Source organism: Pyrus communis, chromosome 10, assembly GCF_963583255.1.
Source record: "Pyrus communis chromosome 10, drPyrComm1.1, whole genome shotgun sequence".
Classification (NCBI taxonomy): domain Eukaryota; kingdom Viridiplantae; phylum Streptophyta; class Magnoliopsida; order Rosales; family Rosaceae; genus Pyrus; species Pyrus communis.
In genome coordinates this window covers 8,170,158-8,188,722 of record NC_084812.1, presented here as the reverse complement: position 1 = coordinate 8,188,722, position 18,565 = coordinate 8,170,158, and the positions used below count along the sequence as shown (strand labels likewise).

The 18,565-nt window shown below is 37.0% G+C and overlaps 1 protein-coding gene across 1 annotated transcript; it reads left to right on the top strand.

The window, feature by feature from the left end:
- The first annotated feature begins 3,709 nt into the window (after nucleotides 1–3,709).
- Nucleotides 3,710–18,047, top strand: LOC137748719 (beta-glucosidase 42-like). The gene is made up of 13 exons (XM_068488897.1): nucleotides 3,710–4,511; nucleotides 5,076–5,142; nucleotides 5,270–5,328; nucleotides 5,659–5,734; nucleotides 6,322–6,396; nucleotides 6,520–6,607; nucleotides 14,085–14,310; nucleotides 14,901–15,016; nucleotides 15,713–15,927; nucleotides 16,011–16,045; nucleotides 16,113–16,215; nucleotides 16,422–16,530; nucleotides 17,202–18,047. Exons 1-13 carry the CDS (start codon nucleotides 4,404–4,406, stop codon nucleotides 17,395–17,397), a joined length of 1,473 nt encoding a protein of 490 aa, XP_068344998.1. The 5' UTR covers nucleotides 3,710–4,403; the 3' UTR covers nucleotides 17,398–18,047.
- Nucleotides 18,048–18,565: the final 518 nt, after the last annotated feature.

The window sequence follows — 18,565 nt, the reverse complement described above, 5'->3', positions numbered from 1 at the left end:
AAGTAAAAAACTGATCTTGATTAGAACAATGATCATTCACTAAACAATGCAAATAATGAGAAGTAAAAGTGATAGCAGCAACTACAACCTTGCACGAGTTCCAAACTAAACAAAGACCACCAGCCCTACCAGTAGGGCTACAACTAAACATCTTATAAAAAAAAAACCTTCTATAAAAGTTTCCCTGGACCTTCTCCGCATCTATATTAGTTTCCATTAAACAGAAAAGGTCTACCTTAACGCTAGCACACAAAAGATTAAAATTACTTCTAAAATCATATCTTCCAAGACCCCTGCAATTCCACGTCATGCACTTCATTACTAACAAAAGAACTCAGTTTACCTCAGAAATTCTTCGAGAATTAAAAAGAACGCACCCAGAGTGCAAAACTGAGCTTTAACAAAACAAACTAACTTTTCCCCAACCTAATTTAACAAAGCCAAGAAAAGCCCCAAATTTGGGAAAACCCTAACCCTAGAACTTGAAATCAGTTTGAAAAACCCACCAAAACAAATCAAGGGCTATAAAACAACCTCAAATATTGTAGATAAACAAATCAAAACCCAGAAAAGACCTAAACGACGAAAAGAATTCGAAAAATTCATAGTGGGAAGCAACGATGAGAAGACGAAATTGATAGAAAGAAATTATCAAACCCCCAGATTATCAACTCCCAAATTATCAAACTAATTAGCTCACTAATTAACCCGTAGATTAGCCGAATTGAGTAGAAAATTACCTTTGGTAGGTTTGTTGAATTTCTCTTTTATTATTTTCGTGTTTAACTATGTAATTTAACAAAAGCTTTTTGGGCGTTTCTTAAACTTTAGAGTTCTGTGGGGACGAACACTTTCTTTCTCCCGACCCCGACCCCGACCCCGACCCCACCCCAACTTGCCCTTGTACTATTGACACGAAAGGCCTCATGTCAACCATGCATCACCCATTCATATACCACCTAGGCTATCTTGAGCTTGAGTTGACTCACACCATCAGATTCACAATTATTTCGTCGAGGCGATTCCTAGACAACTCTGCTTCTTGAAGTCTAAGATTTAATGAATTAATTAATTAGTATATATATATATATATATATATATATATATATGATTCGATTTTAGTTCTTTTGGATCATTTTTAAGTTTTCGGTACTGTTTACTTTAACGAAAAATTACATTTTTATACTAAAAAGTCAATATTTGTATTATTCACTTTACCTTTTATTTTGTCTTTATCGTTAAAACTCGAAGTTTTCAAACATTTTTCATTAGTTTTTTTTTTTTTAACAGTACTGCTGGTATGTATATAACAACTAGAACAATTTATATATACACTGCAAATTGGTGCCCTGTGTTGCATTATGTCGTCTTAGCTAGTTAATTAAACGATCAAGCATTCTTAATTACCACTATTATACTTCAAATAAGGTCCATCTTAAATCCACGCCTAACTCCGAGATAATTAGATATAGATCCAATTTAATTTGTCATCAATTATTAGATTTATCATGAAGTTTATGCGTATCAATCCAGGTCTATTGGCTTTCTTACTTTTATGATAATGTGTTAGCCTAATTCCTTTGTTTTTTTAGCAAACGATATTATACTAAAGGATGGGAAGTGGGATAAGTCTCAAAATAGGCCATCAATAATGTGATTTAAATTCGCTTTTGGCAAGAATCAAATATAAAACCTTCATACAAGTGTAGAATACCACTAGATCCTAGTAATAGTGATAGTGTTAGCCCAATTCTAAAGATGTCTTTTGTAATTTTTTTTTTCCGAGTACTCTATATACCCTTAGGCTATATTTATAAATCTAAATTGTTGTTTTAAATTTATGCACGGTGACACGATCTTAATGCTCTTTTTGAGTACTTTGTCTCTTTGTTTACCCCATTTGACTTCACTGTTTATAAGCTATTGAGACATTCGTGATTATATTAGTATATTTAGACTTTCTTGTTAGTGTGCTTGGGACCTTGATTAGAGGTATCATGTATGAAAGTTTTGGTTTGCTTGGGTTAGCATGTTACACTCTCCTAATTTGTGTTCCTTATTGAGGGACTAGCGAAAATGGCTATCAAGATAAAGTGTTGAGTAAACTTGATCTCTTATGGTATTTCGATGACATCCCCTTGTAATATGGTTTAAATAACTTCAAAAATGACGTCATGCACATCTTTATGAAATATGAAATATTCTGATTTGGTTCCTCATCCTCAATATAACACGGCAAAATGTCGACAATGGTCTAACCTAACTTGTATCAAGCTTAGAGTAAGGAATAAACAATGCATAAAAGTGTTACTTGGTAGACCACGCTGATAGGGCCATTAACGATGATAGGTTCACTAACAAGGAAGTTTCACGTGCTTAGGTTCACCAACTAAAGCAAAAAAGTAAATCATAAAAAAAACGCACTTCCACAATCAAAACCATTTAAAACTGCATATCCAATTACCTTAATTGGGGACACAACTCTAGCCCAGGTTCACTAATTATAGGGATATACGTTCACTAATGGTAGAATCGGTACTGGTTCACTGATTTTTATAACTTATTACACAAGTTCACTAATTTGGTGTTTACAAATATGAAGGGAGGGAGCTGGTTTAGGACCTGTAATTTGTAATGTTAGAGTTAGAAGTAAATTAACGCTGGCAAGGATTTAGGATGTGAGTCATATTTATTAGCTATAAAAATAAATTTTACAACCAAGATATGGTGGAAAATAAAATAAAGTAATCTATAATGATTACGCAATACATTGTATAATACTGGGTAATAATATTTACAAGATAAAAATATTGAGTTTACTACATAAAATTTATTGAATATGCAGCGGAATAAAATTAGTGCACAAGTTACTTTACAACCAAAACTACTAATAAAATAATAATTAAATTATAAAAATTCTTTGAAATAATGCAAATGAGATGGATAAATGTACTCACTTCCATCTAATCCCGCTAACACATACCTAAGGCACCCAAACCTTCATGTCCCATACCATCCACTTGGCCCCAAATACATTAGAATATGAGTTAACTACCGTTCATCCCTTAAGCCCAATTTTCATAATTAAATTCTCAGTTTTTCCACTTTATTATATATGCACTTCCCCTGATACTCAATTGTATATTCAAGTCTTTCCCCCAATGCCTGTCATATATAAAATTTTATTATTTTATATTCAAGGCCAGCCCTTGAATATCTTCACCCCTCAAATACTTTACACAATTAAGTGAGTACTTGACACAACATAACTTTTTTTCTTGCTTTGCATGCTTATGAATATGCAAAGTAATATGGATATGATCACTAATCTCTATAATAATCATACAATCTGCAAAACTAATCAAAATAGTTAGTAGCAAAAATGGTATTATTTTATCAATAATAACGTATTTGATAACACACAACAATATAATTGAGAAATATTATTTTATCATTTTACTACATCTTTCTCAAGGCGATATTGATGCATAACTCCATTTGGGTTCCATAGAGCAATTCTGTTGGAATATAGCTTGCTCGGTTGTACAAGTCTTAACCTCAATATCGTCGATGTCCGCCATGGCTCCCGTTGTGGTGAGCATGACAGGCCAAAGGCAACGTTGTCGTTGCAGGTTGGCGTCCCGACACTTCGAGCTTCTTGCTGACAATGCAGCTTTTGGTGGTGTTGAATATGTAGTATGGCATTTTATGACGATATGTGAGTATCTGGTTTTGTTTTGTAGAAACTTGATATGTGAGAGATGAGATTAAGTTGAAATATGTAAAACACAATGACATACTGAATTTAAGTGGTTCACCAATTCGGCTACGTCCATTAGAGTTGCATTTGCATTTGGATTTCACCATGTAAGGGAGATTTACAAAATACAATGAAGATGACCTAGAGACTATGGTGGAGAGTGGTCTGAGAAGGAGAGATATTTCTTGTTGCTGCTGTGTTGTTTTCTGGCGTGGTGTTGTTCCTCCCGCGTTCTTCCCTCCGTCTGCCTTTACGGAGAAAGAAATCGAATCCTCAATTAAGCGTGAGTGGGTGAACACTAGATAATTGGTGGACAGAAAAGTGAGGGAAACAAAGGATCCAACTATTCAATGAAAGATTGCTGGAAACAAAGGATTTAACTATGTTAAATTGTGTGAGTGGGTGGGCAGGTATCACCTTTTTAGAAAGGCTTCAACGACTGGAGGTGACGTTTTCCCCATTTTATATTCTCCTTCGGGCGACTCGTCTACTATTTGGTTTCTGGACGTGTAGGTCTTTGTTTAAAAATAAATTTTTGCGGTAACCAGAGTCCAGATCCAACGCAGTCCTTTGGTTCCGATATGTATAAACCATAAATCAAGTATTTTCCTTACTTTCTTGGCTGCTCTAAGTAGGAGTAGGAATGGCAAAGAAGGACTTGTTGAAGGAATATGATGAAGAATCTCATGAAGTATGTCGCAGTGACTTTCCTCCCAACTTCGTTTTTGGCGTTGGCACTTCCGCGTATCAAGTTAGCGGCTGTTTTTCTTTTTTTTTTTTTCTTTTTAAATTGATTTATTTTCATTCATTTATTTATTTCATCAACTGGGGAAGGGATCCAAATTGGGGACCTCTTCCAATATTAATGCAGCAGAAACACCAGACCAAAATCTAGTTGCTGGAATTAATTTAATTTGATTATGAATTCCGTTTTTCTTTATTTTATCATTTTGATCAGTTTGTTATACAGTGGAGTTATTTGGCTTCTGATGCATTTGATTGCGTGTGGTTTCCAGCAATCTTTCATTGAATAGTTTTAATTTACGTTTCTATAAATGAAATTCTAGCCATCACAATCTCAGTTTTTGCTGCATTGCATGTTACTCAGCAATTTTATTTATTGTTTGTTTGTTTGTTTGTTTAAGTATCTGTACATGTTTGTTTCAAAATATGTACATGATTGCATGGTTAAAAAACAAGTGAACACTAGATAATGGTGTTTGTAATTGTGAGTATCCTGTCTTCAATCATATTTTTGCAAAACAAAACTCAGAGTCTATGAATTCTGGTTTAGGGGCTTCTTGTTTATCTGTAGGTAGAGGGAGCCTGCAAGGACGGTGGTAGGGGTCCCAGCATTTGGGATGCCTTTTCACACTCAAAAGGTACCTTTTCTTCATTGAGCTTGTGATATTATCTTCTAGGACCTGAATTTTTCTTGATGTTGTCCAATCTGATACTATTTTTAGTTAGCAACTTACGGAACTTATTATGTGTGTCTTGGTTCGTTAGGGAATATCATTGATGGAAGCAATGGGGACGTTGCAGTTGATCAATATCATCGGTATAAGGTTAGTTGAAAGTTGGTCATAACCGAATCAATCCTTTTGGTCTTTGGCATTATGTCAGTGCTATCTTCCCAAAACTTCTAGTATTTGCGATTTCTCTACTAGTTTTCAATGTCATTTCCCCCTATTTATGTTGATGGTTTAGGAAGGGGAAGAATGTGGTCAGTTCTGGCCTCATCTGTTAGTAGTGTTTTCTTTTCATAATGGTTTAAAAGAACATGATAAAATTCTTACACTTGCCGTTCTTCATTCTGTTCAGATAGTTATGCAAGTCTGAAATTTCAATTCATCTTAGTCATTTAACACAACTCACAATCTATTAAATGCTAACAGGAAGATGTTGAACTCATTGCCAAGTTGGGATTTGAAGCTCATCGTTTTTCCATATCATGGTCTCGAATATTCCCTGGTATGCTACCTTTTGCCATCTATAGAGTTCTTTCTAGTGCTAAAACGCAGGATATTATCAATTCACTGTCGTCTGGTTTTATGTTTTAAAATTACTTTCCCACCTTCATTTCCTTTTTAGCATTTACCTTCTCATTTGACTCTTCTTGACATCCTACCTCTGGGACGTGATCTCTGCATTAAAATATGGTAGTGAAGGTGATTTGAATGGCTTAGATGCTTGAGCTAAGTTGAAATGTTATTGATCAAATCTTCAAGATTAATGGTAAATAATAACTTCAAGATTGAATGGATCTTTCACAAGTTCGGCAAATACGAATGGACAATGTTTTGGTGATGTTTAGACGAAAATATTTATAATTGGCTCCTTAGGAAAACTTAAGATAGTTGTGGCAGAAGTCTCCTTAGCTGTCTAAAGTTTTGAAAACATGTGGAGATTATAATATGAGATGTTTTAAGTTTATATCCCCAAGCAGAATTCAGACAAGGACTTGAAAAAGTTCTTGAAGCATATGTCCATGTTTCATTCTCTTGACGTAGCTTAATTGTGATAACGATTGTATATTTCTTCTGGTTCTGTTTGTGCAGATGGTTTGGGAACCAAAATCAATGAGGAAGGGATTACTTACTATAACAATTTCATTAATGCTCTCCTTGAAAAGGGTATGAATTTGTTTATTTTCATTCTCTTCTGGTTGATTGGCTCCTTAGAAAACTTAAGGATAGTTGAGGAAAAACTTTTCTTGAAGTGTATTTGCATGTGTATTCAACAATTTGTTCTTGCAGGCATCCAACCTTATGTAACACTGTACCATTGGGATCTACCCTTGTACCTTCATGAGAATATGGGAGGGTGGCTGAATAAGCAAATTGTGTAAGTTCTATATCATCATTTAAATATCAATTTTGTCTTGTTATTGCACAAGTGAAAATATCTACTCAATTCATTCCAACTCTTTTCTTGAAATTGAAAGCAATAGAGAAAAGTTTATGTCCATGTGCCAACGAATTGCAGAGTGTTGTAAGATCCTTCCATCGTGAATTTTAGACAGATATGTTAACATCGCATGACGCCTTTCCATGAACAACTGCAATCATTTCTGTTAGACAAACAATAGACTCTATAGCAAGAGTTAGGAATTATTCTAACATTGAATTATAATATAGGACTACCTAACACTTAATTCATATGTACAAGGCACTATAGGATGCAAATGATGAAGCTGAGGTAGGAATTAAAATAACAATTAGGAAGAAAATTAAATAACTCACAAATGTTAACACACAATTCCAGAAATACAAAAACGATTCACCGGCAAGGTAACAACCACTGTAAGATGCTTGATTCCTCAAAGAATGCTGCACGTTTCGGATTGGGTCTTATGTGGTTGTTTACGTCCACAACAACAGGCTAAAGTTAGTGTTTAGTGAGGTTGAATTGTGGGAATGTGGGCATAACTTATGTTGGAGGTATAGTAATTTGAAGCAAACACAATATTCTTCATGGACTGAATTGTATAAGTACAAAATGGGTCTTATGTAGAGCTACATAAGCACCGGAAGGCTAGTAATTAATGACTCACACTAGAGACTTATAGGAATTCTAAAAGTCTAATTATATTGACTGATAAAAACAAGACCATATGCCCTAGGAAAACTAAAGAAAGCCTAGCAAAACAGTGTTAAAACATGTAGAAGCTCCAGCATTTTCAAATAAAATCAGACAAACTCTGAATTCTTCTAGAAGCTCCAACAATTATGGATTCATTTGGAAGTGCTTTTAAAATGGCTGAAAGTTCTTTTGGTGAAAATGTTCTTGAAGCTCATCCTTAGTAAAAATGCAAGTAAATCCTGGAAAAAACACTTAAAAGTGTTTCCTGCAAGAAGCACTTCAAATGCTTTTAGAACTGCTTAAAATTTTGTGAATCGATCCACAAGAACCCAAGTTGCAAGTTCATCCCTTTTTTTCCTTTTGGACGTATTTTAACTCAAGGCACGTGAGCTAAAATATATTTCCGCCTTTTAGAGCGCGATCCATCGGTATATGTGTTGCTTTTATTTGACCAACCGTACATTGTTCATTCTCTTGGACAACCCCGAATTGCTTTTTGTACAACTATTCTGTGAAAAACTTCATGAGAGAAAAGCAAGTTTTTTGTTAGTGTAGTGTAGACTTGTATCAGGGATCAACACAGAGGCCCTTTCTTTATGGACAAACTGACTAAACATATTCAGGATGAGCTTTATATATGGTCAGACTATTGGCATATTCTTTTGATTTAATAGACTAAAGCATGCAAGAATGCTATAAAAAAAGAGTAGCAGAGAGAAACTTCAGAAGCAATAGACTTAAGATAAGTAGATATAAAACTGAATACGTAGAATACAATTATAAGAAAAGAAGAAATACAGGTGCGGAGGTGGCGACAATTGTGAGTCAAAAGAACTCCAAAACAGAAGAATTTGTGCCATCTGCGCTCCATCATTGATAGAGAGATTGAAATAATGCGGCTTAGAGTAACTAACTCGTATATGAGAAGGTTAAGTGGCACCTGTAGAAGATAAAAAAGGAGACATGGGCTATGGTGGTTACTAGACCCAACGAAGATTTATAGAGCACCCATTAGAAAGAATGACTAATTCAATAGAGAAGGTAGTTCTATAGAAGAGGAACAAAAACTGCCAAAATAGAGTTAATTTCTTGATATTTTCATCTCCCAATCGGAGGATTTATATAGGAATACAAGCAATGATGATCAGGTATGAAACCAGTACAAGAAGTAAAAAAAAAACTGCTATGAAACTACTGCCTATATCTAAATTTACTGCTTACAACTACTCTATTAATTACAATGGATTTCATGTCTGATTTCCTAATTCTTTAGTCAACAATGGCTGCTTCTTTAGTCAACAATGGCTGCTTCAGTTAACACTCCCCCTCAAGTTGGTGCATAAATATCTCGAATGCCCAACTTGCTGAGTGAAAGATGGAAAATCCTACTTGACACTGCCTTTGTTAAAATATCTGCTAGCTGGTCATCACTCTTCACATAAGGCAAGTTAATGGTACCATCAACCAACCTTTCCTTAATAAAGTGCCTATCCACTTCAACATGTTTAGTACGATCATGTTGAACTGGATTATGAGCAATGCTAATGGCGGCTTTGTTATCACAATAAAGATTTGATGGCTTTGTAGAATTGAAACCCAATTCTCTCAACAAAATCTTAAGCCATAACAATTCTTGCACGCCGTGTGCCATACCTCTAAATTCAGCTTCAGCACTGGATCTAGCCACTACATGTTGCTTCTTACTACGCCAAGTAACTAGATTTCCTCCAACAAATGTAAAGTATCCAGAAGTCGATCTGCGATCAGTTACTGACCCAGCCCAATCTGCATCAGTGTATCCTTCAACTTCTTGATGTCCATGATTGGAAAACATCAAGCCTTTTCCAGGAGCAGACTTCAAATACCTGAGAATGCGTTGTACAGCATCCATGTGGGCTTCACTTGGCCTATGCATAAATTGACTCACCACACTTACAGCATAGGCTATGTCAGGTCGTGTATGAGACAAATAAATCAACCTCCCAACTAATCTTTGGTATCTTTCCTTGTTAGCCGAAACTTGATCAGGATAGTCTCCTAATCTATGGTTTTGCTCAATTGGTGTGTCTGCAGGTTTACAAGCTAACATCCCAGTCTCAGTTAATAAGTCTATAACATATTTCTTTTGAGAAAGAAAAATGCCATGCTTTGATCTTGCAACTTCAATACCCAAGAAATATTTCAAAGTACCCAAGTCCTTCATTTCAAATTCCTTGGCTAGATACATTTGAAGTTTTTGAATTTCCTCGACGTCATCACCTGTAACCACCATATCGTCCACATAAACAATTAAGGCTGTAAGTTTACCTTTATCATGCTTAAGAAATAAGGTATGGTCAGCCTGAGTTTGCTTGAACCCATAATTTCTCATCGATTGAGCGAACCTGCCAAACCATGCCCTTGGTGATTGCTTCAATCCATACAAGGACTTTCTCAACCTGCATACTTTGCCAATATCACAAGTGGTAGTGAATCCAGGAGGAAGATCCATGTATACCTCTTCATCCAAGTCTCCATGTAAAAATGCGTTTTTCACATCAAACTGTCGTAGAGGCCACCCCAGATTTGCTGCCAATGACATAAGAACCCTAATAGTGTTGATCTTTGCTACCGGCGCAAATGTCTCTTGATAATCAATGTCATAGGTTTGAGTATAACCTTTGGCTACCAATCTGGCCTTGTACCTCTCCACTGAACCATCAGCTTTATGCTTTACTGTGAACACCCATCTACACCCAACAGGTTTCTTGCCTTCAGGAAGTTTAACCAGTTCCCAAGTGGAGTTTTTTCGAAGAGCTTCCATCTCTTCAATCATAGCTTTTTTCCATTTTGGATTTTTAAGAGCATCCTGTAACTTATTAGGAATTGAGACTGATGACAATTGGTTTGCAAAAGCTATATAAGAGTCTGACAAGCGATGAGATGAAACAAAATTAGATATAGGATATTGAATACCCTTTGTAGAAGAATGACCATAACGAACAGGAGGTATCCCTCGATTTTCTCGAATAGGATAACGAGAACCAAACTCATGATGTGGTTCATTTGGATCAGCACTTAATGAAATCTCATGATTGGACTCATCAAATATAGTAGGCTGAAGAGAATGAGAATGAGTGGTTACCTCAGGATAATTCGTATGAGTAGCAGCTGATTGGTCAGAGAGTTGGTCAATGAGGGGATCTATATGTGGGTGGTCTATCTCATCAGCCACTTTTTCTTTTTCTTTTCCTTTATCTCCCCTTTTTCTTGTCCTCTCATATACCTTCAATATTTTTCCACTCTTTGCCTCATCATTAGGCAAATTTGGACCATCACTGGCATCAGACAAATGTTCATCCGAAAAATGCATACCACCAATGTCAAGTGGCAACTGCTCTTCCTCCTTACTCCCCATCTCCCCCTGAAGAGAAGTGACCGAATCTCCCTCTGAAAAATAAGCCTCTTGTTCCTGAAAGGTAACATCCATAGAGACAAAAATTTTCCCATTGGGAGGATAGTAACATCGATACCCTTTCTGAGTAGCAGAATAGCCAATAAACATACATTTGATGGCTCGAGGATCCAACTTATCACGATTTTGCATGTGGACATGAACATAGCAGACACAACCAAACACTTTTGGAGGAATATGAAGGAGTGAAGGAAGAGAATGATACTGGGAAAGGGTTTGGATAGGTGTTTGAAATTGGAGAACACGTGATGGCATGCGATTGATAAGAAAAACAGCTGTGTGAATGGCATCACCCCAAAAACGTTTAGGAACATGCATAGCAAAACATAAAGATCGAGCCACATCTAAGAGGTGACGATTTTTACGTTCTGCTATACCGTTCTGTTGAGGAGTATGTGGACAAGATGTTTGATGAATGATACCTTCTTGTTGAAAAAATGTTCCAAGTCCATAATTCAAATACTTTTTCCCATTGTCAGATCGAACAACTTGAATTTTAGCATTAAATTGGGTTTGAATCATTTGATGAAATATTGGAAAAACAGACATAACCTCACTCTTACTTTTTAGTAAGTATACCCAAGAAACTCGAGTGCAGTCATCAATGAATGAGACAAAGTATTTAGCACCAGTATAAGTATGAATATGAAATGGTCCCTAAACATCAGAATGAATAAGAGAGAAAGGAACATCACTTTTATTGGAGCTTAAAGGAAATGAGACACGATGATTTTTAGAAAAGATGCAAGTTTCACAATGGAAATTAGAAACCTTGACTTTAGAAAATAAAGAAGGGAATAGATATTGCAGGTACTGAAAGGAAGGATGTCCCAATCTTTTGTGCCATAACCAAATTTTTTCAGAAGCTTCAAATTGTTTAGCTTCCACTTGACAACTGTAACTTGTCTTCTCACAATCTGGTGGTAAGTCCAAGTAGTATAGACCTCCCCTCTCTCTACCATGACCAATCAACGCTTTCGTTCGAATATCCTGAAACCAACAATGAGTAGGAGAAAAGATGGCAAGACAGTTTAGTTGATTTGTAAGTTTACCAATGGAAAGCAAATTGTGAGAAAGATTAGGAACATGTAAAACAGATGAGAGAGATAGGCATGGTGTTAATGAGATGGAGCCTGCTCCAAGCACTGGAGTGGAAATACCATTAGCAACTTTAACGGTATTTAAAGGTGGAGTAGTGTGAGAAGCAAACCATGAAGAGTTATTGGTCATATGGTCAGAAGCCCCCGAATCAATGATCCAAGGTTTATTTGGAGCACCAAATGTGGTGTTCAAGGCAAAACCAAAGTTACCTGCGTCGACTAAGGAAGTGGAAGCAGTAGTAGGAGAAACTGAGTGAGCAGATTGATCTACTCGAGGCACGGAAGGCGTTGGTGTAGACAGGTGTGCTTGTGATCCAACAATGCTTTTCTTTTGATTTTCCTTCTTTTGAACCCACCAATCAGGATATCCATGCAACTTAAAACAAGTGTCTCTAGTATGCTTATCCTTGTCACAATAAGTACACTTCCTTGTATCAGTAACTTTAGATCCACCTGATCGAGAATTCGAGACTCCACGGGGAAATCGAGACGGAGCAGCTACCATGGCTGATCCTTCCACTTGTGGGCCAACCAACATAATGGTTTGCCTACTTGCTTCAGCATTCACAAGAGCATAAGCAGCACGAACAGATGGCAAAGGTGTTTGAGTCAAAACTTGACTGCGAACATGATCTAAATGAGGATCAAGGCCAGCCAGAAAATTATACAATCTTTCTTCTGAAATTTCTGTCTCTCGAGCAGCAACATCATCAGCACATTTCAGTTTTCCAGGACGTAAGAAATCTATTTCTTGCCATGTTTGCTGAAGTTTACCATAATATGCAGATAAAGGCTCACCATTCTGGCGAGTCGCCAGTGCTTGACGGCGAAGTTCATATAATTTTGATGCATCTTTTTCAATTGAGTAAGTTTGGGTAACAGCATCCCAAACATCTTTTGCAGTAGAGAGTCGGAGAAAAATGGCCCGCAAATCTCTAATCATGGAGTTGAGAAGCCAAGATTGAACCATGGCATTCTCTTCCTCCCATATAGCATACGATGCATCGGCTTCTGCTGGTGCCTTCTTTTTTCCACTGACATAAGACCATTTGCCTCTGCCAGTGATGTAGATGCGGACACTTTGGGACCACGAGGAATAGTTGGACCCATCCAACTTGTCTGGGGTGATATGCAGAGACATATCATTTTGTGTGACAGCAGCTGAAACAGTGGTCTTGGAGTCACCCATTACTACTGCAACGAATTCTCTTTATTGAAACAATAGAGAGTCAGTCTCACTGAGAGAGATGCAGGAACAAAATGCAAGGAGGAAGAGGCAATGGCACGGGTTTGTTGGGTGATTCCAACGGGTATGGTTTATAGGGTATGGGGTAGTATTTAAAATTTTTTTTTTTGTTTTTTTTTTTTGAAAGCTTTATGGGTTCGTGGAGATATTGCAAATGGACAGAAGATGGGTAAAGATGCAGCGGAATGTATATGGTTAACAAGCTCAATATGGGTAGTGATGTTGGCAGATATGGCCAAAGAGAGATTGGATTCGTATGAAAGTAGAAGGCCTGTTATTCTGCAGGTCTTATGGGGTAGATGGCAGTAGTGCCAGTAGGTTAATCAGAATAGAAACTCCTTTTTTTGGATCAGAATGGCTCTGATACCATGCCAAAATAGAGTTAATTTCTTGATATTTTCATCTCCCAATCGGAGGATTTATATAGGAATACAAGCAATGATGATCAGGTATGAAACCAGTACAAGAAGTAAAAAAAAAACTGCTATGAAACTACTGCCTATATCTAAATTTACTGCTTACAACTACTCTATTAATTACAATGGATTTCATGTCTGATTTCCTAATTCTTTAGTCAACAACGGCTGCTTCTTTAGTCAACAATGGCTGCTTCTTTAGTCAACAATGGCTGCTTCAGTTAACAGAAACTCTAGGTAGCAAGAGCATTAAGGGTCTTATGGCTAATATTAAAGGTTCTATTAGGGGATACAGGTTATTAGCAATCAGAAAATCATCTACAATACAGCAGTTTGTCTGCATGCATCAGTATTGGCAGGGAAAAAAAATGATATGCAGCACAAACTTCCGTTACTTTCAGGAAACAAATATAGTAATTTTTTGTATGTGTTTAAGTCATTGTTAGACAATTTCCTCATAGCCTATATGTTATCTAGTGCTGTGAGATTCTATCATACAAGTAGTCAGATTTTGTGAATGCAGAGAATACTTCTCAGTCTATGCAGACACCTGCTTTGCAAGCTTTGGCGATAGAGTAAAGGACTGGATCACTTTTAATGAGCCTTATCAGACTGCTATGAATGGTTATCGTGTTGGGAGATTTGCTTCTGGAAGGCATGAATGCTCGTCAACAGAACCATTTTTGGTTGCACACCACCAACTATTGGCACATGCTGCTGCTGTTTCCATATACCGAAGCAAGTATAAGGTTTACTGTTTATTTCTGTGTCTGCTTGTCTCCTTGTTACTCTTTTTATCACTGACCAAGCTTCTTGTATTTGCCATTGATTTCATCACTTTATTTATTAAAGGCAAGATGTTTTACTCAACAAGGGAAGTAATATATTAGTCAGCATTTTAGTAATTTATAGCTTCCTTCTTGTGTAAGATTAGATTGTGATTCTGTGAACCAGCAAATCTTAACACCAGGGAAATAGATTGTGTTCTCTCTATTTTTTTTTCCTTTATTTGTTTTTCCTTTCATATATGGGAAAGTGCATGTAGTCAGCTAAAGAACTCATTTAGCTGAAATCCAGAAATATTTCACATAATTCGTTTATAAGTTTAGGATATGTTTTTAAGTAGAACTGACATCATATGGGAAAATGTAAACCTAATAAACCGTGCTTAAATATTTGGGCAATGATTGTGAAATTGATTGGAAGACAGTCAAGGTTTAAGATACATAATATAGATTTCTGAATATGGACATAGTTTAGTAGCGGTATCTTCTTTCTCCACTCCACTACCCAAATATTATATATTGTTCTTACTCTTGCTGCTACTATTGTCTTTCAGGACAAGCAAGGGGGACAAGTTGGCTTGGTCGTAGACTGTGAATGGGCAGAGGCTAATTCAGACACAATTGAAGATAAAGCTGCTGCAGCAAGGCGCCTAGATTTTCAGCTTGGATGGTAATTACTTGTTCCCTAAATTATGCAACTGTTTGGTCACAAAAATACTGTTAACTAACTATGTAAGTTCAGATAATATGGATGGATCTCTCTCTCTCTCTCTCACACACACACACGCGCGCGCACGCGCACACGCACACACATACATGAGCCCTCATACAGACACTCATTCTCAACAATTTTAATGTGCATTCAATATTCATACAAGTACACTAAATGTGCACAATTAAAGCATCCATACGGTCGAAGTACATTGGAAAACCTCATGGTAAATTAGCAGGAGTAACTGATCTCAGTTTAGTTATTTAACTGGTGAGAGTAGGGCTGTAATTAATGACAAAACAACATAGAAATACAAAGTTTGTATCTTAGTTTTGAGTAGATCCATAAGTTTTCATGTATCGTGCTGTTTATATTGAGTATTCCCATCTACTTGCAATGCAACCAAATTGTCTTGTTGCCTTCTGGTGAAACCATATTAATTGAAAGATGCATTCTATTTGAATCCTTATAAGATATAAAACCTACTCTGAGACATATAAACAGCATATTGGCCGCATCATTGAATGGGTGCAGATGATTTTAGCAATTTCTCCAGCTCTGCTTGCTGCCAACCCAGGCAGTTCGTTAGATGAATTTAAATGGTTTTCTCCTCTTAGTATTGTTTAGAATCCGTCTCAGCTGATTCCAACGCAGGTACTTAGATCCAATATATCATGAGGAATACCCCAAAGTTATGCGTGAAAGACTTGGAGATCGGCTTCCTATATTTTCAGAGAAAGATAAGGAGTTGCTTAAGAACTCAGTAGACTTTATTGGTCTGAATCACTATACATCGAGATTTATTGCTCATGGAAGAGATAACCATGATAAGGGTGATTTTTATAAAGCACAAGGGATAGAGAAAATTGGTAAAATACTGTAACTACTACTGTCATTGGTTTTCACAACAAATTTTCTCTTGATCTTTATATAATATTCTCTTTATCATCAGTTGAATGGGAAGGGGGTGAGGCTATTGGTGAGAAGGTATGAACTCTCTCCTGCAGACATATTCCACTAACTGTCCAGTCTACTGAAATATTTTGCTTGGCAGGCAGCATCAGAATGGCTGTATGTTGTTCCTTGGGGCATGCATAAGGTTCTGAATTACATAGCGCAGAGATACAATAATCCCCCAATATATGTTACTGAGAATGGTATGCTTGGAGAGACTTTACTTGGAAAACAAAATTGAATCTAGAATTTCAATTGTGGTTTAATGCATTTGCCCATTATATAAATGAAATATGTACTGAGGTGAAATATATTGAATTAAAGTTCTGTTGATTATTGGTCTGGAAAACTCTAGGAGTTTGTACTTATTCAACATTATGATTCTTTTAATTTCTTTTTTAAATTACAGGTATGGATGACGAAGATAATGACACCTCCCCACTTCATGAAATGCTGGATGACAAACTGAGAGTTAGTTACTTTAAGAGATACCTTTCAGCAGTTGCCAAAGCGATAAGGTAGGTCGACTTCATTTTATCCATTTTATCATATGAACAAGCTTTCAAGTCATTCTTTAGTAAGTCCTGCATGAAAGACTTCACAAATTCCATCTAGGTTATCATGTCATTCATCCCCTGCATGGAGTACCTAGTTGCAGCATCCGTTGTCTTGGATGTATGAGGCTGAGGCTTGTGCTGCTCATCTATTTATGCCTGAAAATATGCATGTGTACACGGCTTGTGATATTAAGGTCGCATAGATGGGTTATTAGGAGACACGTGGGTGGCTGATACACTCCCCCCAACCCAAGCCAATCCACTGGCGTCCCCAGGGTTCCATCCACGGCCGTTAGGTTTCTAAACCCTAGTATCCTGTCAAATTCAAAAATCTTGCATAAATGGGAGGTGGGTTTATAACTGTTGGCTTGTGCTACTCATCTATTTATTTGTAGTGGGAAACTGCAAACGGGGAAAGACATAGATGTTACATTTCACAAAATATCTTCAATTGTTATTAACCAAAGAAAAGATTTAGTTGGTCATTTTGTTTCTCCATCTTGAGCATTTTCACATGTCTAGTACATATTTTCACCTTGTTAAAAAGTAATTAACTCATATTAGTGTGTGAACAATGACCTGAAAAGGTAGGTATAAAGGAAAACCAATACTGTTACATTTTTCCTGGACAGGGATGGGGCAGATGTAAGGGGATACTTTGCGTGGTCATTACTGGATAACTTTGAGTGGGCTCAAGGATATACCAAGCGTTTTGGTTTGGTTTACGTTGACTATAAGAATGGGCTTTCAAGACACCCAAAATCTTCTGCTTACTGGTTCTTGAGGTTCTTCAAAGGTGTTGAAGGCAAATATGGAAAGGAAGAGTAATGGACACTTAGGTCCTTAAAGCTAGCCTCATGGACTTCACCCATGCATTGTACCAACTTTAACTGCTTGATGCTTCCGTTGTTTTGAAGATGGATAGGGACTCCCCAGGAAATTGTCTCTCTGGCTTTTGAAAGTTTCCCGGAAGTTTTGTTTATGTACCAACTCACTCTTATCCCTAATTATGCCAGCCTGAAATGTAGTTTTTTTTTTTTTTTTTTTTTTTTAATGTCACAAACTATTTGTTCTAATTATTTAAATCACCCCAATTGGGCGTTGGAACCCTATAGCATGCAGTGCAGCTGCAGACTGGTGTTATAACTAACTACTCGAGGTTTGTATGCGGATGTTGTGCGATGCATAATGGCAATGGACGGATAGGCTCAACACAACCCCTCGAGTGTGGCATTCTTTGACATCTTGCCTTACACAATAATATGTACCGTACATGTCTCATTTCAGCAGGAAGGAAGTGACGCCACTATTTCTATGGATCAATGAAGTAGACTCTCTGCCCGACAATAGGCCACTAGAATTCAGGGTTCTCAACGATGCCTGTGAAATCCTGCCCCCAGATTCCACTATTTAAAATTATGTATTTCGTATTATTAGTTCGACGCGTTTATACTTGCAGCGCATAAATTTATTTCAGTAAAATGATGAAAACGCCCTTAATAGACTAAACAAAATTTTCAAGAACGTATTTGATTTGCATATATTTTCCTACTTTTCTTTACGTATTTGGATAGTACCTGTCGATACGAGCGCATGAGCGCTAACGGAACGTAATTTGGAGTTATAACGAACGAGATATTAACGTTTAAAGTCGGGGGCATTTTAGTAAATATAACCTTCACTCTAGAAGGCTCCAATTTTTTTGGATCAATCTGATTGAGCCACGTGGACGGTTGTGATGAAGAGTGGAGGAGAGAAAGGAGAGAGATGGACAGAAGAGAAGGGAAAAATGAGAGAAATGAGGGAAGGAGAAAGGGGGAAGGCACCGGATAATTCCGCCCATTTCCCCTTGCGACCCGACTTGGTTGGAAAAAATGGAACCCGTTGGTTCCTCTAGCCAAATTTTGGCGATTTAAGCCAAGCCACCACCTAGGAAGTACTCCACGACCCTCTTTTTACCATTTCCACCCCAAATTCGAAGAAATTGGGCTCGGAA

What these genes read in the sequence shown, in the direction of transcription:
- LOC137748719 (XM_068488897.1), top strand. Translation starts at nt 4,404, where the DNA reads ATGGCAAAGAAGGACTTGTTGAAGGAATATGATGAAGAATCTCATGAA. An exon ending in TGCCTTTTCACACTCAAAAG is followed by an intron (nt 5,143 to 5,269) that starts GTACCTTTTCTT and finishes TTGGTTCGTTAG; the next exon opens with GGAATATCATTGATGGAAGC. An exon ending in TATACCGAAGCAAGTATAAG is followed by an intron (nt 14,311 to 14,900) that starts GTTTACTGTTTA and finishes ATTGTCTTTCAG; the next exon opens with GACAAGCAAGGGGGACAAGT.